Source organism: Rhipicephalus sanguineus, chromosome 3, assembly GCF_013339695.2.
Source record: "Rhipicephalus sanguineus isolate Rsan-2018 chromosome 3, BIME_Rsan_1.4, whole genome shotgun sequence".
Taxonomy (NCBI): Eukaryota; Metazoa; Arthropoda; class Arachnida; order Ixodida; family Ixodidae; genus Rhipicephalus; species Rhipicephalus sanguineus.
Window position 1 is genome coordinate 192,017,184 of NC_051178.1, and position 27,672 is coordinate 192,044,855.

The 27,672-nt window shown below is 48.6% G+C and overlaps 1 protein-coding gene across 1 annotated transcript; it reads left to right on the forward strand.

Moving 5' to 3' along the window:
- The first annotated feature begins 4,293 nt into the window (after nucleotides 1-4,293).
- On the forward strand, nucleotides 4,294-19,484 carry LOC119385216 (uncharacterized). Its single transcript, XM_037652723.2, has 3 exons — nucleotides 4,294-4,359; nucleotides 4,409-4,588; nucleotides 19,161-19,484. The coding sequence occupies exons 1-3, from the start codon at nucleotides 4,294-4,296 to the stop codon at nucleotides 19,482-19,484; spliced, it is 570 nt and encodes a 189-aa protein (XP_037508651.2).
- The last annotated feature ends 8,188 nt before the right edge of the window (nucleotides 19,485-27,672 follow it).

A 27,672-nucleotide genomic window follows, 5' to 3' on the forward strand; every position in this document is an offset into this window, starting at 1 on the left:
AACTGCCTTTAGATAGGGGAGAGCACGCAGTTAGTGTATTCATGTAGGAGGTAGTGGCCAAGTACGGCACCAAGGTGGCCAATCGTTGTCTGGTGAGGGTGTGCGTTACCAGCTGCGGTCACCGGTTGGAGGCCGCACCCCAGGCCTCAATTCCAACACGCAGATTTTTTTTATACACGGTGGTGAACTGCGCGGCACCAGGATTCGAACCACGGCCCTCATGCACGCGAGGCTGGTGCTGTACGTCTAGGCCAGAGATTTTCAGCCATGTATGTTTCAGGGACCTCTTGTGGACCGGTACAAGTGATTGGGAGGTTGCCCACAACTTTCTGGCTTAACTGCCTAGCAACAATAACATTCTAACGTAAGAAAACAACGCAAAAGTCAAACACACCTGTTCGCTCTCGCCGAGGCGCTCGTAGGCGCGCGCCAGCCTGGACAGGGCGAGCCCCTCAAAGTCCCCGAGAGAGTGGATCTGCCAGAAGCACTTCTTAGCCTCGTCGTGCATGTCCAGTTTCTCGTAGGCCTTGCCCAGCGCCACTATCATACGCGAGTCGTTGGGCCGCAGCTCCTGCGCTTGCCTGCTTGTTGCCCATACATAGTATACTGCCACACCCGTTTCTTGCCTTATGTTTTTCACCCACCAAAGCTGTTAGCCACGCTCGGGGCAGACCGCGTCGCAAATTTTCTGAAGGCTTCGCGATTGTTTGAGATCATTTCGTTAAGATTACGTGCAGGATGCGAATGGTCATGTTTATTCGAGGGCTATCGCAAGCGCCAGTGATAACGCCAGAGCCGCGATGCCGCATAGACGCGCCTTACCGCAAATCAGTTTTTCGACGGCCGACGCTCTGTTCGCCGCTATCAGTGTACAGTGCGCATTGCTGTAGTTTTGCTTTCCGTTTTCCGGCCACAATATCAGCCAAATAAAGAGTTTCATCTTGGACACGCCGACTGCTGCCTTCGTCGACGTCACGACCCTGTGACAACAGTCATTTCTATCATCATCATCATCAGCCGACTACGCTTACTGCAGGGCAAATGCCTCTCCCATGTTCCGCCAATCAAACCGGCCCTGTGCTTACTGCGGCCACAATACCCCCGCAAATTTCTTAATCTCCTCTGCCCGCCTAACTCTCTGCCTCACGCTCGCATTCTTGCCTTAATTCTCTTTGAATCCAGTCTGTTACTCTTAATGACCAGCGGTTATCGTGCCTTCGAGCTACATGCCCTGCCTTTGTTCATTTCATGGAGAAAATATAAATAAAGCTTCTTTTCTCTTGTGCGTCAACACCTTGCTTTTGCTATTACTCCCGGATCCGGGGACACCTTTCCTCGAATATATATATATATATTACTCCCGGATCCGGCGACACCTTTCCTCGAATATATATATATATATATATATATATAATATATATATATATATATATATATATATATATATACGGGACATGACGGCGACGGCAAAAACTTGCTGGGCGTGTCCGTATAATTGCTATTGCAATAAAACAGGCTGTATGATATTATCATATATGCTAGTATGTAGCTTGTATACCAGCTGCTTACTAGCATATTGACAACGACACAAATACTGGCGTTGTAGATATATATCTAATTTCGCTGTAGATTTGTACTTGACAAGAAATGTGTGTGACATTAGTTCGATATCATACTGCTGCTGTGACGACTGTGACGTCTGACCGATTACATTCATCGCTTTATGAGCCCTCACCTCATTTATGTCACAAGAACTGGCATGTTACGCTATTTTTTTGAAATTTTAAATGCTGGCTATTTCGGTGAAATATGAAAAATACAGATCGCTTTGATCTTGCACCGATTGTAAACTGCTGCTTTGGTAAGAGTTATATGTGGTTACTTTTATAAATTGGTGCTCAGCTTTATCGGTTTTATGTCATTTCTGCCACAAGACCCCATCTGTTTAATTTTTTTTTTCGCGCGTCTGCTCTTCACTCCGCTTTCCTTTCCACCCTTCTTTCCCTTTCCCTCTCCCCTTAGTGTAGGGTAGCAAACCGGGTACTAGAATTTTGTTTAACCTCCCTGCCTTTCGCTCACTTTATTTCTCTGTCTCTTGTAATTTGCAGTGATAATATTTACGTGCAATATGCGCGGTAGTAAGTATTGATATTTATGAGACGCTGAAATGATGCTTCAGACACCAGGCGTCGTTCAGAATATTTTGCCATCTGCTCTGAAAACACTTAGGCCTGCTCCAAAGCGGTATTAAATGCGAAGCATTTCTTAGCAAACCTTTGGCACTTTGAGCGTTTCCATCCATCCCTCCATCCATCCCCATCAATCCATCCATCCATCCATCCATCCATCCATCCTACCCACCCACTACTTCGGGAACCGATGCGATAAGCTTCTCGGCTCTTCTGCGCCGTTGAGCAGCATTTGCGCTCTCCTTCTTCATGGCGTTACCCACCTGCAAACGCCAGTCAGAAGTGCTATCAAGCGGCTCCAGCGCAGTGTCAGACGGCGACTGCACAGCGAAGGCGAATAGCTGCGCGCGCGCCGGCGTCAGTGTGTCTGCTGCGGCTACGACGTCACTCCTCTCGAATGCGCAGACCAGCAGTCGCGCGCGGCGGTGGCGGAGAGCGCGTGAGATGCCGGCTCCGGTGAGCCAGTTGTGTGACATCACTGATCCTCGCGCATGCGCAGCACGGCTGATGAGGATCCACGCGAAATCGGCTCCGGCTAGGCAAGTGTAGCTAACGCTGCAAAAACAAACAACCGCACAATGCATAGTCTGCTTGCTACGATGGACATATCTTCAAATCTCGCCGTTCATACATTGGAATTCTGTAATGGCGACATTTCGAACCAATCAGACAGGCCGTAGCAGCCCTCTCGGCCAATCAGAAGTGGCCATCATGGTGGATGCCAGACAAGGTAAAGGTTGAGACAAAGTTGAAGGCTTGAGGGGATGAAAAATTCTTTAACAGAGTGTCTCGCTGGAGTCAACGTTTCCCACAAGTGGTCTTATCTTCTTGACGGTAGCCTCGAAGAAGACGAGACCACTGGTCAAAACGTTGGTCCAGCAACAACCCCTGCACAAGGATTTTTCATATGGCGAATTACACTAAGTTAAGTTGCATCTCCCCCTTTCTCTCTGTCTCTCTCTCATATGGCAAATGGGAAAATGATGAGAACAGCCTCTTATCCAGAACTTATGACTGATAACACCGCTTAATCTCCTATGTCAGCATCTGAGTTTCATCTTAATTATCTTTGGAAAAATCGATGGTGCTCAACCAGAAGGGCAGAAATACCAATGAGCAGACTACGATGCCGAGTCCCCCCACTGAACAGCGAAGCTGTTCTTAGTCGAGGCTTCCCCGTCCGTTGGCGTAGCGCTGGTCACGTGGTCTTACGGCGTGGCGAGATTGGGACTGGGTAAGGGAGGGAGGGCTGCGCCACGCCGGCGGAGAGGGTGAACCAATAAGAGGCGCGTTAAGAGGGGGAGTGTCGAGGATCGGTGGAAAGGGTGAACCAATGAGAGGCGCACAAATATGAGTGAGCATGTGCCTGACGAAGGGGGGCATCGGCGCTGCGCCGTGCTCCCGACCGGGCTGCAGAAATTAGGCGCCTTTTCCTCTTCAAACCACTACCACCGCATCGGCTTCGCTGTTTCTACAGTGTTCGCGATGTGGAGCTGGCCGCACTTTTTTTAACTTCACAGGTGTGTTCTAGCGCAGTCACGTCTATTATTGCAACGACAGCGAATCTCTGCATCATTTCTTCTTAACATGCCGAATGTTTACAAATCAAAGAAACAGATTGCTAGAAGAACCCCTACGAAGGGTGTGCTTAAAATTGTCGCTTCCGGTGGTTCTTTCCTTTGGTGCTATATCGTACTAGGTTTAAGCCACAGAAACGTTTGCGATGCCGTATCATATGTGATTTCCCACATGTGACAAAACGGATTGAATGTTAAGGTTGTCTAATTTTAGTTTATTTTTAACCATATTGGCTTATTATTATTAGTATTTCTGTTTTTCTTTCATCATATCAATGAGTTCTCTTGTAAACTGCCGTCCGTTGCATGGCCGATTCCTCGCGGTAGGTTGCGCTAGGATTTTTAGATTATGTCCTCCTGGCATAATGATTTCTGTTCCTTTGAGAGGTTACGCAACATGGCTTAGGCTAAAATTGGCATTAATTAAAAGTGAGTCTCCACTCTAATTCACACCGTAACCTCTAGTAGCACTTAAAAAATTTCTGGCCGATCCTCCTGAGTGGGTAAGTTCCAATCATTTAAGGAGCATGACCATCATCATCATCATCATACTGCGGAACAACCGATCAACCAACGATCGCCTCGCGCCCGGAGTGCGCGTGTATTTGCCCGCGCGCGACCAAAATTTTGCCGACATGGCAGATTGCTTCCGAGGCACTTGAGAAGCGGCTGGCTCGCCCGGTCTCCCAGGCAGCGCCGTTCCTACTGCTCTGGAACGCAAGCCGGGCGCACGTCGACGCAAGGAAGTGCAACGCCAGGTCCCACGGGCACGGCCGCCTCCATCGAGACAGCTGCGCCATGATTTTCTCCAGCACTTGCAACGTGAGTGGTAATCTGTGCAACTGAATCTATGTACCAGTAGTCCGTGAGCCCCTTGTGGTAGTCGCCCATGTGGTATACCTAGAGCCGAAGTGACTGCGTCAGTTCGGCTGAAATGGACTTACGTTTTATCGACAAGCTACATTCACGTATCGCGGAATTAAGAGCCGATTCAGCGGGTAAATAATATGAGAGGAATGCGTCAGGATTACGTGGGCTGGTGGGGTGCCTTTCCCGTTCAGCACACATCCGTATTAGCGTCTTGAATGGGGCTCGCAGGTACATAGTGATTTCGAACGAACAGCAGTAGAACAAGACGAAGACTAGAGGACACAAACACAGCGCCATCGGGTTTGTGTCCTCTTGGCTAAGAATGCTCAAAACCAGTGCAAAATAAATTGACAAGGTCTACAACAATATAAAATTCTGAAATAACCAAGAATTAATCGCAATAATTTACCTAAAATCGCGAAAAACGCTTCTGAATGATCCGACTGATACCCGCGCCGCGCAAGAGAAGGCGCCACCGCTTCGAATAGCGCGCGATTGCCAAGGAATTCGGTGGGTTGCCCGTACTACGCACTTCCTCAAGTTTCACGGTAGTGGAACTGCAAGATTTAGAATTACACCAAGACCTACGCAAGAACGACATTACCGCAGGGTTATTTTGCATCATGACAGTGGCATTACCAGCGCAATAATACGGCGAGTGATTTCGACGGACACCCTCGAAGTAGAGAAAAGTTCACGAAAGGGAAAAAAATTATCATCCGTTTTATTGTACGATGCGCTGCAAATTTTTAAAATTTATACGGATTTATCAGAAGGGAACCAAGGGGAAGACCGGGTGGCTTGAGGGTACACAGAAGACTGAGTAGCTTGCCACCATACCTCTTAGGAGCTTATTATTGTTTCTTGTGACTATGTGGCCATGCTGAATTACTAAAAAATTTGGAGGACGCTTGAGCTTCGCTTTCAAGAGTAGAACGCGATGGCGTAATCGGACCGTGTTTGTATCGCCTTCCCCAATCGCTAGCCTGGCTTCTTTTCTCGGTGGACACCTAAATCGTGCCGCAAGGAAAGCAAAAGTGCGGAAAGCCCTCCGGCTCCTATAGGCTTCCCAAGCAACGCTTAGCGGTGCTGCTGCTGGATGGATGGATGCTATGAGCGTCCCCTTTATAACGGGGCGGTGACATGTCTGCCACCAGGCTCGAAGGCGAAAAAAAAGGAAAGAAAAAAAAAATAAACTTCCTTGTTTCATGTTGTCCTAATGCCTTATCTACATTGATTAAATCTACGTTATTATACCAAAAAAATATAAATTCACGGTCCATCTCTCTGCCTCTTAAGGCAGAATGACCTTTTTTTTCCCAGTTATTTATTTTTGTACTTTATCTCTACTTTTCTGCCACCAATACTCTAACCGTCTCTTACTTATTTCTATCGCGGACGTGTTCAGCTTTCCATTGTTGTCCCTAAAACCCAAGGCTTCATGTAGACTCGTGCCCACACGTATACCTGGGTGAATATCGCCACATTCAATCAGTACATGTTCCATCGTTTCCTTAGTTCCCCCGCAGCATGTACATTGTTCTTCTTCGTTACTGAATTTCGCTTTATAACTACGCGTTCTAAGGCAGCCCGACCTTGCTTCAAACAGTAAAGCGCTTCCCCTGGAATTATCATAAAACCTTTCCCTCCTTATTTCGTTTTTTCCTTTTCGGTAGTTACTCAGAGCCGGCTTCTTTTCCATCGCTGTCATCCAATAAGTCCTCTCCGCCTCTCTGACCTTCCGCTTAATGCTCCTTGTTGTCATATCGCCCGCACTGCCAGCCGTATATTTACTGGTGAGCCTCCTAGTTCTTTTTCTCCACTGCGTGTCAACGCTTTTTCTATACAAATACCTGAAAACCTTCTCTGCCCATCTACTCTCCTTCATTTTCCTCAGCCTCTCTTCGAATCTCATTTTGCTCTGCGCTTCCCTCACTTCAAAGCCTGTCCATCCCATATCACCCTTTACCGCCTCATTTGTCGTCTTCCCGTGAGCGCCCAACGCGAGGCGGCCCACCGTCCTTTGATTTACATCCATTCCTGATTGCACCTCTGACTTCATGCACACCACTGAGTTCCCAAATGTAAGCCCCGGAACCATCACACCCTTCCACAGCCCTCGAAGCACCTCGTACCTATTGTATCCCCATAAAGCTCTGTGCTTCATAATTGCAGCATTCCTCTTTCCCTTTGCTACCGATGCTTTCTCTTGTACTTCCATATATCTATCCCCCTCATTTACCCATACTCCGAGGTACTTGTACTCGCTTACCCTCGGTATTTTTTGGCCCTGTATTAAGACCGTATGGTCTCCGTGATCATTGAATACCATCAATCCACATTTTGTTGCACTAAATCCTAGTCCTAGAGCCTCACACTCCCTTCCGCATATATCTGCCAGTCGCTGTATATCATCTTGACTGTCCGCAAATAAGACAATATCATCAGCATAAAATAGACCAGGAAGCTTCTGCTCAACCATCGCTCCGACCTGTTTGTGTGACAAATTAAATCCAATGTTGCTACCTTCTAGCGTTTTTTCCATCCTCGCCATGTACAGCATGAATAACAGCGGGGACAGAGGGCATCCCTGTCTCAGCCCCTTGCTAATTTCAACGCTGTCCTTGCCACTTATTCCTTCCCATTCTATACAAACTGTATTTTCTCGGTATATTTCCCTCAAAAGCTGTACACAGTCGTCACCTATGCCCACTTCCTTCAATATATCCCACAAAATTTCCTGATTAACGTTGTCATACGCCCCGGTGATATCTAGATAAGCTACGTATAAGGGCCTGTTTTCTATTTTAGATATTTCTATACACTGGGTAAGAACAAACAGATTATCGTCTAACCGCCTGTCGATTCGAAATCCATTCTGAAGTTCTCCCAAAATATCATTTTGTTCTACCCACGCTTCTATTTTTAATTTTACTGCCTGCATCGCCAACCTGTATAGCACCGATGTAATTGTTAGCGGTCTATACGAGCGAATGTTATCCCTTTCTCCCTTGCCTTTATAGATTAAGTTCATTCTACTTTTTCGCCAACTGTCTGGTATTTCCCTCTTCTGCAAGCACTTTTCTACGGCTTTCAGCAGTGCTTCTTTAGTGTTATGTCCGAGTTCGTTAATGAGGCTGACGGGAACCCCATCTAAGCCCGGAGTAGTGCGCTTAGGAATTTTTCCTTCGGCCTTCTTCCAATTGAAATTCTCTAGTACTACATCTTCGTCGGTTGCACTCCTTTGCGTACTTTTACTCACTGGGGGAATCCCCTGGGGGACCTTTTTAAACGAATCGGCTGTTATCTTTCGGATGTAACCTAGCGCTTCATATCCTTCCAATTTATTTCCTCCTTCATCTACCATATGCTGTTGCATTGTGACAGACTTCCTACCCAGCGCTTTTAGGTGGCTCCAAAATATCCTAGGCGCGGCCTTCTTCTTTTCGCGAATCTCTGTCATCCAGCGTTCACTTTCACCTTTAATTTTTGCCTCGACTAATTTCTGCACAATGGATTTTTGCTCTAAATATATTTCCCATATTTGGTTGACTTCGTCCTGTGGCCGCTTCTCCTTTTTTGCCTGTCTGTGCTCCCGTGATGCCTGACGTCGCATCTCGATTGCTTCCCGCATTTCTTTGTTCCACCAACTTTTTGGCTTTTTCTTTCCTTTCCAACAAATAGTTTTCTTCTCTATTTCCATTTCTTTCGTGATTACATGTAGCAGCTCACTATACTTCCAGTCTTTGCCTGGTAGTTCGTCTACTTTTTCCTCGACTCTTGCGGCTATATTTGTTATTTGTTTGTCATTTAGATACGAGCTGCCAAACTTTGATTCTGTGTTCTTATTTTCAGTTTTATATCCCATTTGTAATATTATGCGTTTATGATCACTACCCAAGCTGTTAATGCCTTCTTCGTCTATTCTCATCTCTCTAAGTTTGTCATATATTCCTTCTGTCATGAGACAGTAATCAATGCTCGATTGCCTGTTTCTGACTTCCCACGTGATCTGCCCCTCACACTTAGGCCCCACGTTAACTATCTCAAGACTATGTTGCTCGCAGAGATCTAGCAATAACTTGCCATTGGTGTCTGAATATCCGTCAAGGTCATGAATGTGAGCGTTCATGTCCCCTAGAAGGATTATCTCGGCATCATGACCAAATTCTTTAATATCGGTGCTTATGCATTTCATTATCTCCAGATTCTTTTCTCTGCAGTTATTCCCTGTCCACAAGTAAGCTACACCTAGCCACGTTTTCTTTCCACCTACTGTGCCCGAAACCCATATGTGCTCTGAACACGTTTGTTTCACTCTCTCCCATATTGTTCTGCTATGAATTAGCATTCCAACCCCCCCACCTCTCCTTTCTGATGTGATCCTGTTACATCCTTCCCAAACATAATTTTCAATATGTGGTGGCTCTTCCAAGTCTCTAAGGTGTGTTTCTGTAACCGCATAAACACCTATCTGTTCCTTGTTTAACTGTCCCTCAATCTCTAACCATTTTGCCTTTTTTCTGCCACCCTGCATGTTAATGTAACTAATTGCAACACGCGCCTTCTCCCTTCTTTTACCTTTTCTCTGTTTTTTCGCTATACTACCTGTCAAAGAGTCCCCCTGGTTGTTTTCCTCATTACAAGCTACCATGGGCACCGAAGGGCCCGCGTGCCCCCCAAAAAAGCTACTGCGCGTCCTGCAAGACGCCAACCCACCTCATGGCCAAGCCTCCTGTCGAAGTGTATTCCGTCTCTTCGAAAACCACCCCACCTGTGCACCTCTCTGTTTATTTCCACTACCTCGATGCCTTTCTCTCTACTCATCTGCCATATCTCTTTGTTTGCGTCGACAACCGCTCTTTGCAGGTTGCCGTCACGCACCGGTACCTCCGGTATTGTGCATACCACTATCTGCACCTGAGGGGAAATGGCGCGCATGTCATCGACACCTTTCGCCAATGTGGTCGCTAGTTCGGCTGATTCGTTACTCAAGACGTCGTTTAGACCTCCCGCGATTATCACGAGGTTACGTCCATTAGACTTAGTTGCGAGTTTTGCGTTAGCTTGTTTCATCACTGATCCCAGCCTATGGCCCGGGAACTTCCCTATTAAAACTCGTTTGTCGCCTCTCACCCTTTCCTTGACTGCTTCTGCGCATGTAGCTAAATTCGAGTCCCCGGCGATTATCACGTGATCCGACTTTTCTGCTGGACTGTCCCGCACCTGGCCACTGCACCTGTTACTAGCGCGTGCTACTGCTGTTGTTTTGTCCCCTCCCGTTCCCAAGACTACTTCGCGGAAGGTGGGTCCTGTGACCCTTGCACCTGTCTTTTCCAAACCTGTTTCCCCCTTCGCGCCTACCACTGTGGGGGTCGATGCCCCATTGTTCCCGCTGCCGCTTGCTTCCTTGTTCCCCGTGGCTACCTTTGCTGGCATGGCTACCTTTGCTAATCCCTCCTCGGCTGACTTAAGCCTTTCCGCCATAGCCATCGTTTTTTCCCGTTCTGTCGCCACCGCTTTCTCCAGCTCGGAGATTCTCACCATGAGCTCATTCTGGGCGGCCATCATTATTTCCATCTTCGCCTCTAACTCGCATTGCTTACACTTGGCGTCAGCTCTCTCTGTCGTCTCATCCTCACAAACCTCTATTTTCCGCCCCATTCCGCATCCTGAACACTTTACGGTCTTTTTGACCATGGCTATAGATCGTTCGCGCGGCGGATTAGATACACTTAAAGCCAAATGATATCACAAAACTCCGCTGATACTCCGCAAGTATGTTACACTTCAAAGCACCCGTGCACCTTTCAGCCACGTGGTGGCCGAACAAACAAATATTAAAAAAAAAACACCCGAAGCGACTGTCACACCACTTTGTACCAACAGTACAAAGTTGTAAGCTCTATTAAGCTGCAATCTAGTGGCTTAACTAAAAAAACAAGCTCGAATCATGCAAAAAAAAAAAAAAATCCACTTATCTGAGGCTGTCATTCCGGAGCCCACGAAAAACACGTCCGTCCTCTAGCAGCACCCTCTAGCAGCACCCTCTCGCGGTGCACTTGCGGCGTCTCACAATGTACCGCGTGCAGTGCGGCTTCAAAAGGATCTTCAAGCTTGACTGGCACTTCCGCAAAGCGAACTTGACAGGCAGCGCCATCTCTGACAGAAAAAGAGAAACTGGGGCGTGATCAGCGAGCGTTTTCCCTTCTCGCCACCGCGTTGCCGCTCGCTTCCGTGCACGTGCAGAGCTCTCGCGGTGCACTTGCGGCGTCTCACAATGTACCGCGTGCAGTGCGGCTTCAAAAGGATCTTCAAGCTTGACTGGCACTTCCGCAAAGCGAACTTGATAAAATGAGGAAGGCTCGTCAATCACGTTAACGGTGAAGAGCCGACGATCGACGACAACCACGCCCGACTCAAAGCGAAATGCATTTCCCAAGTCGCGATTACACCGTGTAGGACGTATACCTCGAGGTAAGTCTCATTCTGTCACGTTAAAGATGAATAATGGTCCACATGCACTCCGAAATGAAGCCGTACACGCTATCGATGTTCTGCGGCGTGGACTACGAATCATATGATTGTTGTTTTGATATGGCATGCTTACAGTAGCAGCCGTGTACTTTCGTGAACAAACGTTTACGGCGTGCGAAAAAAAGATTATACGGCCATGGCACTGCTTCCTGAGAAGGTTAGAGTCAAGTCCTCCGTGCCGCTGGAGAATCACCCGCCGATTAAGACGCGAGGCAGCTAGCTGAGCTTCAACCACTGTGAAGCAAGATGAACTGCTCGCCTCGTTTTTTCGGCTCTCGCGTCATGCTTGCAGTCTCTTTTTATGATACCGACTTGACAGGCGTATAAAACCTGTTGCGTGAACGCGGCTAGAAAATCGCACAAAGTCAGAAGGTGGTTAATTCAAGGTTGCAATTGCAAAGCATGTATGAAGTGCCAGTTATATTTAGCGGCTTAAATATATATCACCCCAATAAAGTGACAAAAACAAAGCAAACCTGCAGAACGATGTCAAAGCTTGCTGAAAATTCACCGACGTCCGTTCCGGCGTGATAAAGCAGCCTTCCCGACGCGTGAAATGCAGGCGCCGAACTTCTGACAATGTGCGGAGTTCAGTTGAATTCAACCAACCGCGCAACGCTAACGGTATAACGCGAATGTGAACGTTCAACAACGACGGGTAGGTCTCACGAGCACGGGGAATCAAAACACAAAGTTGCTTCACCTACAACCGTAACTGGACTTTAACAATGCGAGAAGACAGCGAGTAATCATTACTGTAGTCGCTGCGTGCATGCGCCCTGTTACTTACCGATTTAGGTAGTCGGAACGAACGAAAGCGATGAACTCAGACAGCCAAAATAGAAGGCGAGACAGCGCTGTCAGCTATCCACGCTTGCCGCCTTTATTTCTCGTGCGACACGCCCGGGAACCGATACAGTTTAACACGTGAATCGTGTGCCTTGTCTGCACTGTTGTGGCTGGCCACTAAACCGCAATACTTCGGACCACGCTTGCGCTTCCGCGGGGTCGCTTCTGCCATCGTGGAAATGCGCAGCTTCGCACAGCAAGCCTCTCGGTTCAACGTGCCGAGCTGACGGCCCCACAGTTACCCGCACCGAGAGAAGAACGCGAGCGCACGTGCGCTACCGCTACCGTGAAAGGGGCTGAGTCGGCCGCGCGACGGTTCAGAGTTTTCCGACAGAGCCGCAGCGCGGCTGGCGCGGGCGCGGCGCTGTCGTCGCGCCGCAAACTTGAGCTTGGGTAAAGTGAGCTAGAATAGGGTAGTGGGCTCACTCGCCGGCCGGTGCTATGCATTGCGGTGACGCCGCCAATGTCACAAAAACGTGCTTCGCCGCGCCTCCGCGGCGCGGCGCCACCGCCGCATCAAATGTAGTGCTTCTCGGTGGACACCTAAATCGTGCCGCAAGGAAAGCAAAAGTGCGGAAAGCCCTCCGGCTCCTATAGGCTGTGGTGGTGGTGGTGGTGCTAGAGGACGAACGTGTTTTTCGTGGGCGCCGGAATGACAGCGTCAGATAAGTGTTTTTTTTTTGCATGATTCGAGCTTGTTTTTTTAGTTAATCCACTAGATTGCAGCTTAATAGAGCTTACAACTTTGTACTGTTGGTACAAAGTGGTGTGACAGTCGCCTCGGGTGTTTTTTTTTTAAATATTTGTTTGTTCGGCCACCACGTGGCTGAAAGGTGCACAGGTGCTTTGACGTGTAACGTACTTGCGGAGTTTTGTGATATCATTTGGCTTTAAGTGTATCTAATCCACCGTGTGAACGATCTATAGCCATGGTCAAAAAGACCGTAAAGTGTTCAGGATGCGGAATGGGGCGGAAAATAGAGGTTTGTGAGGATGAGACGACAGAGACAGCTGACGCCAAGTGTAAGCAATGCGAGTTAGAGGCGAAAATGGAAATAATGATGGCCGCCCAGAATGAGCTCATGGTGAGAATCTCCGAACTGGAGAAAGCGGTAGCGACAGAGCGGGAAAAAACGATGGCTATGGCGGAAAGGCTTAAGTCAGCCGAGGAGGGATTAGCAAAGGTAGCCATGCCAGCAAAGGTAGCAAGCGACAGCGGCAACAATGGGGCATCGACCCCGACAGTGGTAGGCGCGAAGGGGGAAACAGGTTTGGAAAAGACAGGTGCAAGGGTCACAGGACCCACTTTCCGCGAAGTAGTCTTGGGAACGGGAGGGGACAAAACAACAGCAGTAGCACGCGCTAGTAACCGGGGCAGTGGCCAGGTGCGGGAGAGTCCAGCAGAAAAGTCGGATCACGTGATAATCGCCGGGGACTCGAATTTAGCTAGATGCGCAGAAGCAATCGAGGAAAGGGTGAGAGGCGACAAACGAGTTTTAATAGGGAAGTTCCCGGGACATAGGCTGGGATCAGTGATGAGACAAGCTAGCGCAGAACTCGCAACTAAGTCTAATGGACGTAACCTCGTGATAATCGCGGGAGGTCTAAACGACGTCTTGAGTAAAGAATCAGCCGAACTAGCGACCACACTGGCGAAAGGGGTCGATGACATGCGCGCCATTTCCCCTCAGGTGCAGATAGTGGTATGCACAATACCGGAAGTACCAGTGAGAGATATCAACTTGCAAAGAGCGGTTGTCGTCGCAAACAAAGAGATATGGCGAATTAGTCGAGAGAAAGGCATCGAGGTAGTGGAAATAAACAGAGAGGTGCACAGGTGGGGTGGTTTTCGAAGAGACGGAATACACTTCGATAGGAGGCTTGGCCATGAGGTGGGTTGGCGTCTTGCAGGACGCGCAGTAGCTTTTTTGGGGGGCACGCGGGCCCTTCGGTGCCCAAGGTAGCTTGTAATGAGGAAAACAACCAGGGGGACTCTTTGACAGGTAGTATAGCGAAAAAACAGAGAAAAGGTAAAAGAAGGGAGAAGGCGCGTGTTGCAATTAGTTACATTAACATGCAGGGTGGCAGAAAAAAGGCAAAATGGTTAGAGATTGAGAGACAGTTAAACAAGGAACAGATAGGTGTTTATGCGGTTACAGAAACACACCTTAGAGACTTGGAAGAGCCACCACATATTGAAAATTATGTTTGGGAAGGATGTAACAGGATCACCTCAGAAAGGAGAGGTGGGGGTGTTGGAATGCTAATTCATAGCAGAACAAAATTGGATAGAGTGAAACAAACGTGTTCAGAGCACATGAGGGTTTCGGGCACAGTAGGTGGAAAGAAAACGTGGCTAGGTGTAGCTTAGTTGTGGACAGGGAATAACTGCAGAGAAAGGAATCTGGAGATAGTGAAATGCATAAGCACCGATATTAAAGAATTTGGTCATGATGCCGAAATAATCCTTCTAGGGGACATGAACGCTCACATTCATGACCTTGACGGATATTCAGACACCAATGGCAAGTTATTGCTAGATCTCTGCGAGCAACATAGTCTTGAGATAGTTAACGTGGGGCCTAAGTGTGAGGGGCAGATCACGTGGGAAGTCGGAAACAGGCAATCGAGCATTGATTACTGTCTCATGACAGAAGGAATACATGACAAACTTAGAGACATGAGAATAGACGAAGAAGGCATTAACAGCTTGGGTAGTGATCATAAACGCATAATATTACAAATGGGATATAAAACTGAAAATAAGAACATAGAATCAAAGTTTGGCAGCTCGTATCTAAATGACAAACAAATAACAAATATAGCCGCAAGAGTCGAGGAAAAAGTAGACGAACTACCAGGCAAAGACTGGAAGTATAGTGAGCTGCTACATGTAATCACGAAAGAAATGGAAATACAGAAGAAAACTATTTGTTGGAAAGGAAAGAAAAAGCCAAAAAGTTGGTGGAACAAAGAAATCCGGGAAGCGATCGAGATGCGACGTCAGGCATCACGGGAGCACACACAGGCAAGAAAGGAGAAGCGGCCACAGGACGAAGTCAACCAAATATGGGAAATATATTTAGAGCAAAAATCCATTGTGCAGAAATTAGTTGAGGCAAAAATTAAAGGTGAAAGTGAACGCTGGATGACAGAGATTCGCGGAAAGAAGAAGGCCGCGCCTAGGATATTTTGGAGCCACCTAAAAGCGCTGGGTAGGAAGTCTGTCACAATGCAACAACATATGGTAGATGAAGGAGGAAATAAATTCGAAGGATATGAAGCGCTAGGTTACATTCGAAAGATAACAGCCGATTCGTTTAAAAAGGTCCCCCAGGGGATTCCCCCGGTGAGTAAAAGTACGCAAAGGAGAGCAACCGACGAAGATGTAGTACTAGAGAATTTCAATTGGAAGAAGGCCGAAGGAAAAATTCCTAAGCGCACTACTCCGGGCTTAGATGGGGTTCCCGTCAGCCTCATTAACGAACTCGGACATAACACTAAAGAAGCACTGCTGAAAGCCGTAGAAAAGTGCTTACAGGAGAGGGAAATACCAGACAGTTGGCGAAAAAGTAGAATGAACTTAATCTATAAAGGCAAGGGAGAAAAAGATAACATTCGCTCGTATAGACCCCTAACAATTACATCGGTGCTATACAGGTTGGCGATGCAGGCAGTAAAATTAAAAATAGAAGCGTGGGTAGAACAAAATGATATTTTGGGAGAACTTCAGAATGGATTTCGAATCGACAGGCGGTTAGACGATAATCTGTTTGTTCTTACCCAGTGTATAGAAATATCTAAAATAGAAAACAGGCCCTTATACGTAGCTTATCTAGATATCACCGGGGCGTATGACAACGTTAATCAGGAAATTTTGTGGGATATATTGAAGGAAGTGGGCATAGGTGACGACTGTGTACAGCTTTTGAGAGAAATATACCGAGAAAATACAGTTTGTATAGAATGGGAAGGAATAAGTAGCAAGGACAGCGTTGAAATTAGCAAGGGGCTGAGACAGGGATGCCCTTTGTCCCCGCTGTTATTCATGCTGTACATGGCGAGGATGGAAAAAGCGCTAGAAGGTAGCAACATTGGATTTAATTTGTCACACAAACAGGTCGGAGCGATGGTTGAGCAGAAGCTTCCAGGTCTATTTTATGCTGATGATATTGTCTTATTTGCGGACAGTCAAGATGATATACAGCGACTGGCAGATATATGCGGAAGGGAGTGTGAGGCTCTAGGACTAGGATTTAGTGCAACAAAATGTGGATTGATGATATTCAATGATCACGGAGACCATACGGTCTTAATACAGGGCCAAAAAATACCGAGGGTAAGCGAGTACAAGTACCTCGGAGTATGGGTAAATGAGGGGGATAGATATATGGAGGTACAAGAGAAAGCATCGGTAGCAAAGGGAAAGAGGAATGCTGCAATTATGAAGCACAGAGCTTTATGGGGATACAATAGGTACGAGGTGCTTCGAGGGCTGTGGAAGGGTGTGATGGTTCCGGGGCTTACATTTGGGAACTCAGTGGTGTGCATGAAGTCAGAGGTGCAATCAGGAATGGATGTAAATCAAAGGACGGTGGGCCGCCTCGCCTTGGGCGCTCACGGGAAGACGACAAATGAGGCGGTGAAGGGTGATATGGGATGGACAGGCTTTGAAGTGAGGGAAGCGCAGAGCAAAATGAGATTCGAAGAGAGGCTGAGGAAAATGAAGAAGAGTAGATGAGCAGAGAAGGTTTTCAGGTATTTGTATAGAAAAAGCGTTGACACGCAGTGGAGAAAAAGAACTAGGAGGCTCACCAGTAAATATACGGCTGGCAGTGCGGGCGATATGGCAACAAGGAGCATTAAGCGGAAGGTCAGAGAGGCGGAGAAGACTTATTGGATGACAGCGATGGAAAAGAAGCCGGCTCTGAGTAACTACCGAAAAGGAAAAAACGAAATAAGGAGGGAAAGGTTTTATGATAATTCAAGGGGAAGCGCTTTACTGTTTGAAGCAAGGTCGGGCTGCCTGAGAACGCGTAGTTATAAAGCGAGATTCAGTAACGAAGAAGAACTATGTACATGCTGCGGGGGAACTAAGGAAACGATGGAACATGTACTGATTGAATGTGGCGATATTCACCCAGGTATACGTGTGGGCACGAGTCTACATGAAGCCTTGGGTTTTAGGGACAACAATGGAAAGCTGAACACGCCCGCGATAGAAATAAGTAAGAGACGGTTAGAGTATTGGTGGCAGAAAAGTAGAGATAAAGTACAAAAATAAATAATTGGGGGGAAAAAGGTTATTCTGCCTTAAGAGGCAGAGAGATGGACTGTGAATTTATATTTTTTGTTATAATAACATAGATTTAATCAATGTAGATAAGGCAGTAGGACAACATGAAACAAGGAAGTTTTTTCTTTTTTTTTCTTTTTTTATCCTTCGAGCCTGGTGGCAGACATGTCACCGCCCCGTTATAAAGGGGACGCTCATAGCATCCATCCATCCATGTAGTGAGTGTTGGCGCTGGGGCAGTTGCTGCCTGTTTGGAGTGGCGGTCGGTGTGTGCGAGTTTTTTTTTTTTTTTTTAGAACTCTTCGCGCATTGCATTCTCAATCTGCTAGGTTCTTCTGCGAACAGCGATGTGGCCTGACAAGCAGTAACCGTCTCACGAGGTTAAAATGCTTCCGCGGCGGCAAAACCACTGTGTTGCGCCAGGCTGTCGGACAGGTTACGTCCACTTGAAGGGCAGCACGAAGCCGTCTTTGTTAGGCGTTCCAAAGGATACAGCCCTGAGGAAGCCCTGGGAAAAGAATTTGCATCGAGCGGACAAAGCACTGGACGACACATCTGCCGTGTGTCAACTTCATTTTGAGCCGAAGTATGTGCTACGGTACTAGAAGTACGCACACCACGTGGGAAACCTTGCCTACGATAGGACGCTGTGCCTACCATCCGGCCTAACTTGGCGTCGTATTTGACAAAGAAGACACCACGAGAAAGACCGATCCGAAAGAGAAAGCGATCAGGAAGCGTTCAGGTACGTTCTCGTACCATTGGCGATACTGTTCAAGCAACTGTGCCCAATATATGATGAATAAATGTTCATGTACTTGTGCCCAGTACTTGAGGAGAGTGGCTTCCTGTTTTTCTTATCTGTGGATTTTTAGTCTTTAAGTAGGAATATTCAGTGCAGAAATAGCCAAATTACAGAGCCAAGGTACTGGAGATGTGCAGAAAGAATGGGCAGCTCCAAGTGTTTAAATGCTGTGAAATGTATAACATTAAGAGCTCGTGGTAAACTCTCGAGTGTGTGTCAAGGTCAGCATCGGCAGTAATTTCACACGCTCGTAAAAGGCGTGCGTGACGAAAGTAGTGCCCAAGAAATGCAAAGAATCCAGTTTATTACAATTGATAGCCGTAAAACGCATAAGCTTTGAAAAGTTCGCCATCGCTGCTTATCACTCGTAAGAGCAATTTATATGCATCTCAAATTTGCGCAGCATCCCTTGCATGCATCGAGTTCTGCATGCAGATGGTTACCATGCCTTACGCGCGCGTGTAGGCCAACGCACCTAGCTCGCGCTAGTTTTCTTTCTTTATTTTTTATTGTCTCAGCGACATCAGCATCACCATTTACACTGCCGAAATTAGCGTACATTTCCGTCCAGTGCATATGATAACAGCGCACAAAAAAGCATGACTTCAGTTGCGCACAAACGCCTCCGTCAGGCAGTGCCCTACATTTAAGTCGCTGGTGGCGCCACCACACCTGTGACATACCCGGCGTCAAGCAGGGGACCCCAGCAAGCTCACTACCCTATTCTAGCTCACTTTAGCTTGGGTTCCCTATAACCACGCATGTGGCGCGACAAAACACGGCGGGGCGATGCCGTCGAAAGCGCACACTTCAAGCCGGGTGTTGCCGTTGAAGCGTGCGGGAATTTCAAGGTGGCGTCGCCAACCGCATTTTCGTTTTGCGCGTTTTCTCGCTTACCGAGCGCCTTCTCGCGGCAAGCGTGATGTTTTTGCTATATAGTGAAAGGGTAATTTACGAATACGAGAAAGACCGTTTTTCTGTTTAGTGTAAGCGTCGATTTTAATCCCGCGGCGGCGTCTGCCTTCTTCGACACGCAGTTCTCGGCCGTGGCGGCCGTGGTGGTGCTGACTCCCCTGTCGTGGCCCTTCGTGCTGTGTTTTTCGTGCCGGGTGGCGACGTGGATGTACCGTCTGTACCTGATCGCACTGGTAGCCATTGTGGCGTTCGCCATTTGCTATCCGAGCCGCCGGCAGGGCCTCGTGAACGACCTGTACCGCTACTCCGTGCCGCCGGACTTCGACGCGGACATCCTGGAGGAGGAGCCGTCTCACGGATGCAGAGGCGTGGCCAGCGCGGACTCCCTCGGCTTCAAGTCATCGGAGCACGTGTCCGTCGCCGAGGCCAAGCGGCAGAAGGCGTAAGGGCACGCATCATCTACTCGACAAGTGAAAAGTATTGCAAAAAAGTCACAGTGTCCCTTATCCATTGTACTAAGACGATACGAAGGAGAAAGCTATCTTCTTTTTACTCTCAGTCGATGTGTTGATCCTGCCCCCTCCACCCTTTCCGAAAGCTCTACACCTAATGTGGTTTTTCACTGTCTCCAGGATCGGAGGCATGGCAAGCTTTCTGCACTTCGCCTGGTCTTGCACTGCCTCCGTGATCAGCCGACCTTTGACCAAGCAAAGATGTCATGTTATGACGTCATCATGTGAAGCCACGTTATCTGACGTCATGATGACGTCATCAAGTGATTTTTTTGCATCACTCGTGTTGACGCCGACGGTCAATTTTTGTGTTTGATGAGGCGTCTGAGGCTTTCGCCTTAAAATTGCGGCGAGGCCAACACAGAAGTAGAACAGCACATTTCGCGGTCTTTAGAAAGCTTCCAGCGGCGCGAAGAAATTTATTACATTGATAGCAAGCATCTGTGAAGTCGCCACCATCATCATCAAATTGACATTGGCTAAGCTTCAAGGACAAAAGCATGCACAAAGTCTTTTTCTGGGTTTGTACTGGGAGGAGTAGAGCTACCGCTCTAATGGGCTGCTTACGTACAGGGGTGATTAAAAGTTCCCAGTCCGCACTGCCGTAGGATGACATGGGATAGCGGCCTGGGAACTCTTGAACACATATGCACGTTCTCCGTTAACGTGCATGGCACGCGCCAATCCACGCGGTCAGAAAGATGTGTATGAACTGTCGAAAGTCATTCGTGAAATGGGCCTTCTTCGAACTGTCTTTTCGTTTCTCTCTCTCTCATCCAGGGGTTCCAGTGGAAGTCCGGAGGTGCAAGGCTGTTGCAGTCCCCTCCCACTTTCCATCGCCTCTCTGGAATAGAGCGCCGAAATTAAAACGCCGCACGTCGATGACGACTCACGCGAAGATGTCTCATGCCTGTCTTCTTCCAGAATTTACCGAGGCAAATGACGTCCAAATAACGAGCTCCAGTTTTCTGAGCATGCGTGCTAGATGCCTCTCAATTTGCTTCCTGTTCTCAGTTCCAGAATTTCTTGATTCGCGTCCTGTTTTCCACTCTACTTCCCGTTATTAGCCTAGCTTAAACAAAACCTCTGGCACAAGACTGGTCAGAAAGTATTGATGGACGTTGTGAACGTCCTGATTTGTTACAGAAAGGGGAGTGGTTAGGCAAAGAGTTGTAATGAACTCTGCGCGCACCGCTTTTCAGTCGTTGCGCTGCCATCACCACAACTTACGGCAAACGTCATTCCCGTCCTTCCTCAGCAACGCAACAGTGGCGCAGATAAGGAAACAGAAAAGGGGACGCCGGCTCCCCATGGCTCCGTGGCAAAGAGAATAAAGTTGGTTGGCATCGAGACCTTCAGCCACACACTTCGTGTCTGCTTCGCTCACGCGTACCAAGAGAGTGCACCGGAGCATTCGGAGGCAGAGGAAGTGAAGGAGCTTCGCTCTTGTACTCCTGCTACGAACCCAGAGAACGCCTGGTTCCGCGTATCTGACGTTCAAGCTCAGCCAACGTCTACGACGGCCAAAGAGCTTCAGCGGCACGTTAGTGCGGCGGGTTCGCGAAAACGAACAGCGGCCGAAGCACACAGTTAGTACAGACTCTAGAGGAAAGGCCGTAGGGCTTGTGCATTAGAATCCCCAACCGCAAGGGCGCCGCCATTACACTACTGTGCGAGCGTTACCAGCCCTTGAGACGCGTGCTAGACTTGATGTTGGTATTCAGTTTTCATAGAAATTAATGAAGGTGAGCTCACGTGAAGTATAGCTTTAAGTACAGTCGCGCTAAATGTGACTTGCAACATGGGAGCGCGTGGCCTCACGAGATCAGTGATTGCGCATGGCTTCAACGTCACCTATTTCCCAAACCAAATGATATTTTCTGCAATGGGGATCATCCCCAAGAGCGAGGTAGGCGTTTATTTCATGAAATAAGGGAAATTCGAAGCCATGCGCAGTCTTTGAGCACGTGAGGCAACGTGCTCTCGCGTTGCAAGTCATATACAGCGCGACTGTACGTGTCAACAGAAAGCGTAGACGACGATGCACTGCGACTCGCAACTATGCCCCAAGAGGCGCAATCGGCCGCGATATCGAACTGAAGTGGATATTGTGGCGCCATCTAGCAAGAGTGCCTGCAAAGGCATCTTCCGGCACCGCGTTTCCGCGCACAGTAAATTGTCTGAATGGCCTTGAATGTTTCCTACAAATTTTTGGATAAACATTCAACACTGCCTGCAGGTTTCTAATTTGTCAAAATGCCCGTGTTCGGTTTATATTGCCAGTGCTACAAACATTGAATAGTGCCAATTGTTGCAAAGGCAACAATGACATCGGTTCAGTAAAGGTGGTGTTCTTGTGGTCGGGGCTTCGTTTAACGTTTCAACCGCGGCAAACTTTTTGGCGTCCACTCACCCGCTGTGGGTATGAGCCATTGGTGGCGAACAAGATAAAGATCTTGAAAGGACACGTTCAAATGCACAGTAGGTTGACAACGCCTCTGTCGTCTTTTCTTTTTAGATGCGAAGTATCTCTTGGTCGGGGGTATGTAAGGCGGCGTGGTCATCCGCACGCAGCGTTGTGGTCCTCACTCAGACTACGCACGCGCGACTCTCCTGATTGTGTGGTTGAAGGAGAGGAAGAAGGCACTATTTGCTGCAGCCCTTGCGGGAGCACGGCTCAGCGTCCTTGGGGGGGGGGGGGGGTAAGGAGGGATAAAAGAAAAGTAGAAAGAAATAGGAAAGGAAGTGATAGGAGGTCGACAGGCGCGACGAAGAGAGAAGATGACAGGAAAGATGGGGGAGCCGGTCACAGGAGTTCAAGGACGGGACCACGATCGGCCAGGGGCACGGTGCACGTCGGTGACGAAGCGGCGAAGGCCCCGTCGATGAGAGGTGCACAGCATAGCGGACGAGGCAACCGTCACGGGGCGTCGACGGCGAGGGGCACGAGTACGCCCTGAACGGGCGAACGGGGCATCGCGGGCGACACGTCCGTCTCGCGTGAAATCCTCCGAGCAACTCCCGACTCCAAGGGAACCGAGAACGTCCAGAAAAGCGCACCGTGAAGTGCACCGTGAAGAAAAAAAAAACTGGAAGGGAAGGAGGAATCAAAGTTGTATAAATTATAAAACCACTCATTTCTTGACTAATCCATCACAGTGGCTGCAGCCACAGTTTCACAGCAGACAATTAGCCGATGAGGTTGTGTTGGGTCCTTGGCCTGACGTCAGCAGCACAAATGTGGTTATAGAAGCATTCGTATCCTTCTTACAAGCCACTGGACTGGATGCACGTCTTTAGATTTGCCCCAGCGTCACGAACTATTAGATGCGAAGTATCTTAAGGCGGAGCTCAATCCTGTGGTGGTGGTGTGCGGCGTGACCACCCTTACTGCGCATGCGCATACCCTCTCCACACACCTCCTCTCCACTCCCCCTCACCATTCCCCCTGCCCTCTACCCCTTTCCCCTTTCCACTCACACTCTCCCCTTCCCCTCTCCACTTTCCCTCTCCAATGTCCCTCTCCCTTCCCCTCTCCACTTTTCCTCTACCCTCCCCTTTCCACTCTTCCTCTGAAACGCGGGCTAGACATGCCGAAATTCTCTCCTGCACAACGCCGCGATGAGCTCGAGCGCATGCGCGTCCCCTCCCCTTCTCTCTCCTCTCCTACGCTGCCCCCCTCCCGCCCGCCTGTCGACCGCGTTCCCCGCTCGCCCTGTGAGAATTAATGGCCAGGCTAAATGGAAGATACGACGCGCGTAGCGTCCCTCTTCGCGTTCCACGACGCGAGGTCGGTAGCATGCCCAACAAACGCGAACGGAACGCGATCGTGCAAGTGCTCCGGCTTCGCATCGCCTCATGGTCTCCTTTTGCGGGAGATGGTGTAATTTTATTCTCATCTCCCTACTTTACCATCTTCATTCATCACTCTTTCGCTCCCCTGTCCCCCCTCCCCAGTGTAGAGTAGCAGGCCAGAGCACACTATAGCTCAGGCCGACCTCTCTGCCTTTCTGTAAATAAATTCTCTCTCTCTTTATCGTAGTCAGCCACAGCATCAACAAAGTCTACATGATGCCTTACAGATCTGTAGCGGGTACCTCGATTCTCCGCACTCTGCTGAATAATGACATAGTGAGTACTTCATTACTTCGCAAAAGTATGATTTATGGCATAGTAGGTACTTTGCAACTGTGTTCCTAGTATGCATCCCAAGAGTATTTACAACGGGCTATAGACGGTTTCGCTGTTTGTAAACAAACTGGCGTGCACCGAACGGCCTGCCCCAGAAGACTTCCGGTGCGCCACTTCCGGTAATACTATTTCAATGGTCCCGGCTGTATTTCCTGGTGTGTTTGAGTTTGTTGCTCTATTATTACTGGCGCATTCCTTCAGACGTGTTTAGAGCGATGTCTAGCGTCTACATGAAGGGGCTCGATGACGTCGCGCGGGAGAGGTACAAACAGAAACTGCAGCCGCGAGGAGAATTGCCTGATCGGCTGGATAGAGAAGTCGTGCAATTCGGCTTTTCGACAGGAGCCAAAAACCTGCCTCTTATCACAGCCGCGGACATATTTTTGTATATTCGTCTAGGCACACAACCTCACAATAAAACGCTTATTACTGCGCCTCTTTCACACCGGGCACTCTTGATAGAGATCGGCGCCGATGGGAATCGCTCGCAATCCCGCGTTTTCGGTATGACTGAAATAATATAGATGAATGTACTCATGTGATGACGTCAGGTGCGGCTGAGTCACGCGAACTACAATGGTTTACTCACAAGTACAGTATTCATGAATCCAACTTTCAAGTTAACCCGCCTACATCTACTGCCCACACTCACACCGAAAGGTGATCGATTTAGCTAGAGTGGGGCGATGTCCATTGGCGGCAACAAGACAGGTGATGAGTCATTTGCTCTCACTAATGCGAACCCATTCGCAGGCGTCGCTCTCATCAAATGCAAACGCAACGGCAACAAAACATGGGCACCGCGACGTACACTGTGCGGGAATTCATGTTGAGAGCGGCTGCTTTGGTGCCCCGCGCGTTCCTTCGAACAGTACACATCACTGATGAGGTTCCAACTACAGGAAACACCTTTATGGTGAATTTTCTGGGTTAGCCAGCTTTCACATCTTGCTATCCACTTCAGGCGTCAGCGTACTTATCTGCCACGGGTGGAAGACGACGGCGTCCGACGTGTTCTTTTTAATCGGGGATCTTCGACTAAACGTCTCAACATCGCATCTGTGCCATTAGAGTGTGCTTTGAACTTTATTTGCCTTTGATAAAGTGGGCAGAACAAATCTACGCGCTTTTTATGGGAATCCAGTTTTCTCGCTTGATCGATGCAATCCAGGCGCTCTTTCTGCCTTCATCTCTCGGGAACTAGAACGTTTTGACTTGCGATAGCAAATTAGCTCCGTATCGCGGCTTGCATCCTGGCACTACAGGGCAGTACCCGAGTCGCGAGCGCTTCATCGGGATAATTCTATCAGCAGAAAACATCGAAACATAAGCAGTCGCGCCCAGCAACGCAGGCTAAAACCACGCTAAAACAAGGTAAACAGGAAGTTTTCTAGGGCGAGTTTCCGGTCAACGCACAACGTTGCCAGAGAACGGCAAGCGCTGGCGAAACCGTCTATAGAAAGGCCGCTTCTCTAGCTTACGTTGTGAGTGCCTTGTTGAGTGCTGCGTGTGCCGCGTAGGCCTGTGTTGTATATGAAAGATGAGTACAGTCACGTGGGGACACGTGGGGACATTTTACATCTACACCGTAGAGTACCGTAAGGGAAGCGATATTGTGGTTGCTGATGCGCTCCCTTGTATGCCTTTGAAACCAGAAACCAATCAGGTTGCTGAGGATGAGTTTGTTTGCCTTAATTTCACGATGCTAAGCATGGTGGAATTACAAGCAGCGAGTGCATCTGGCAGTATAAGTGCAAAAGTCGTGGGGTTTGTTTTGTCATCGTGGGCTGATAAATAATCTATGAAGCGGAGCTAATGCCGCATTTTCATGTACGTGCAGAGCTACCCATTGTTCACGACTTTACCGTGGTGGCAGGATAGTAATTCCAAGTATCCTTACTCGTCGTTTGATGGAAGTCGCACACGAATCACATCCGGGGATCAGTCGTACGAAAAGGCAATAGCGAGAATTGTACTGGTAGCCTCGAGTGGATGATGCATGTAGGGCAACTGGTTAAAAGTTGTGTTGTTTGCCAGTCATGTGACAAATCGGCACGGCCAACCGCAGTACCTATGGAGCCAGTAGCTTTCCCTGGCAAACCATGGGAGAAGATTGTCATTGATATTATTGGACCAGTTGAGCAAGCTCCCATCGATTGCCGTTATGCAGTGACGCTTATTGATTACCACAGCAAATGGCCGGAAGTATCTTTTCAAGAAAAGGTTCTACGGCGACAGTCAACTTCCTGCTACAAGTGTTAGCTCGTGAAGGCTACCACAGTGAAATAGTTTCCGACCACGGACCTCAGTTCAGGTCGGCTGAATTTGAAGAGTTCCTTCAGAAACGTGGAATACGCCATTGCTTTTCTTCTGTCTACCTCCGCAAGCAAACGGGCTTGTAGCAAGGTTCAAGGGAGTCGTCAAATCCGTTGTTCAGATGGCAGTATATATGAGCGGCGTCGCCGCCATGAATCCGTGTCACTGTGACAGACTACACGAGCTTCTACCGCTGCACACCTCATACCACAACGGGAGTCGCACCAGCTGTTTTGCTGCACAAACGATTGCAGGGGCTGATCCAAGTGCCCACTTTGGTGGGGTGGGGTTGGGGGTGGGGGAGGTTCTTTCATCCGATAGGGGGGGGGGAGAGGTGAGGAGAGAGGTAGAGGGCGGGGAGAAGATTCTCCTCCCCGTTTTTGGGCAGGGGTAGCCTATTCAACCTGACAACGGAGGTGGAGGACAGGCACTGAAAGGAGAGTGGGGGGGGGTGACAAAAGCTCTGGGGGGTCGATACCACCCCCGCCGTTCTAGATTCGCCACTAGACGACTGCCACGAACGCGATTAAGCGTTGTTGGATTACCGGATGTTTCATTTCAGCGAAATCCAGTACAGGCAACAAAACGCCTGCGTCAACGTGTCAGACAAAAACAGGCTTCTTCAAAACTTTACGCAGAGTGCCGTCGCGGAACCCACACAAGACACTTTGCCATCGACGACTACGTCCAGGTAAGACAGTCGAAAAATATCTTCGCACTTTTCGGACCCCAAGATGATTACTGAGCAACGAGAGCCAGCCTCATTTCTTTTGGAAGACGGTCGAGTGTGAAGCGCTACGAAATTTCAAGCGATACACCCAGAAGCTGCTGAGAAGTTAATAGCCCACCGACCTGGTATTCAAGGGTGGGCTCTACCCCTACCTGAAAAGACTCTTCAAGATAGTGCGTTTCCTGCGAGTGACGATGTTCACGCATCGGTTGTTCATGCAGAAGATTATGTTGATGCATTTTTATTAATATGCATTCTTGAAGTTGTCAGAGACAAGTTACGATACGCAGCCTTGTCCAATCCCTCAGAGTGGGTATGTGCAATAATTCGAGGAAAACAAACGAACGAACGAACAAACAAACAAACAAACAAACAAACAAACAAACAAACAACAAACAACAAACAAACAAACAAACAAACAAACAAACAAAAACAAAACAAACAAACAAACAAACAGGGATGCATCGTCCATCTGTGTCCTAAATTCAAGAGCCTGACGTTTTTTTCCTCTCCTCTGACTTGAAGATGAAAGCGCACGCTTTGTCATTCTGGGCACGTGTCACTGTTCACAGCGTAGAAGAAGAAGAGGAGGCTGAGGGGAAAGCACGGAGAACTGCGAAGCTCCACGTATGCTACCTGCCGTAGACGCTATGCAAAAGCCTTCATCCAAAGGAATCCTCTCTAGTAGGGGCCTTCCTCGCGTCTCAGCAAGGCGCCAGCAGTGGAGCGCGGAACAAGTCAAGAACACCGGGCTCGGGAGATACCTCGACCTCGTTGTCTCCAACACCGCAGCGAGAGCGAGAGCTCGTCCTGGTGCCCAGGCCTCCAGAGCCCGCGGTCCAAACTCAGGGTGGAACCGGGTCGCGGCGTGGAGATGACCCCACG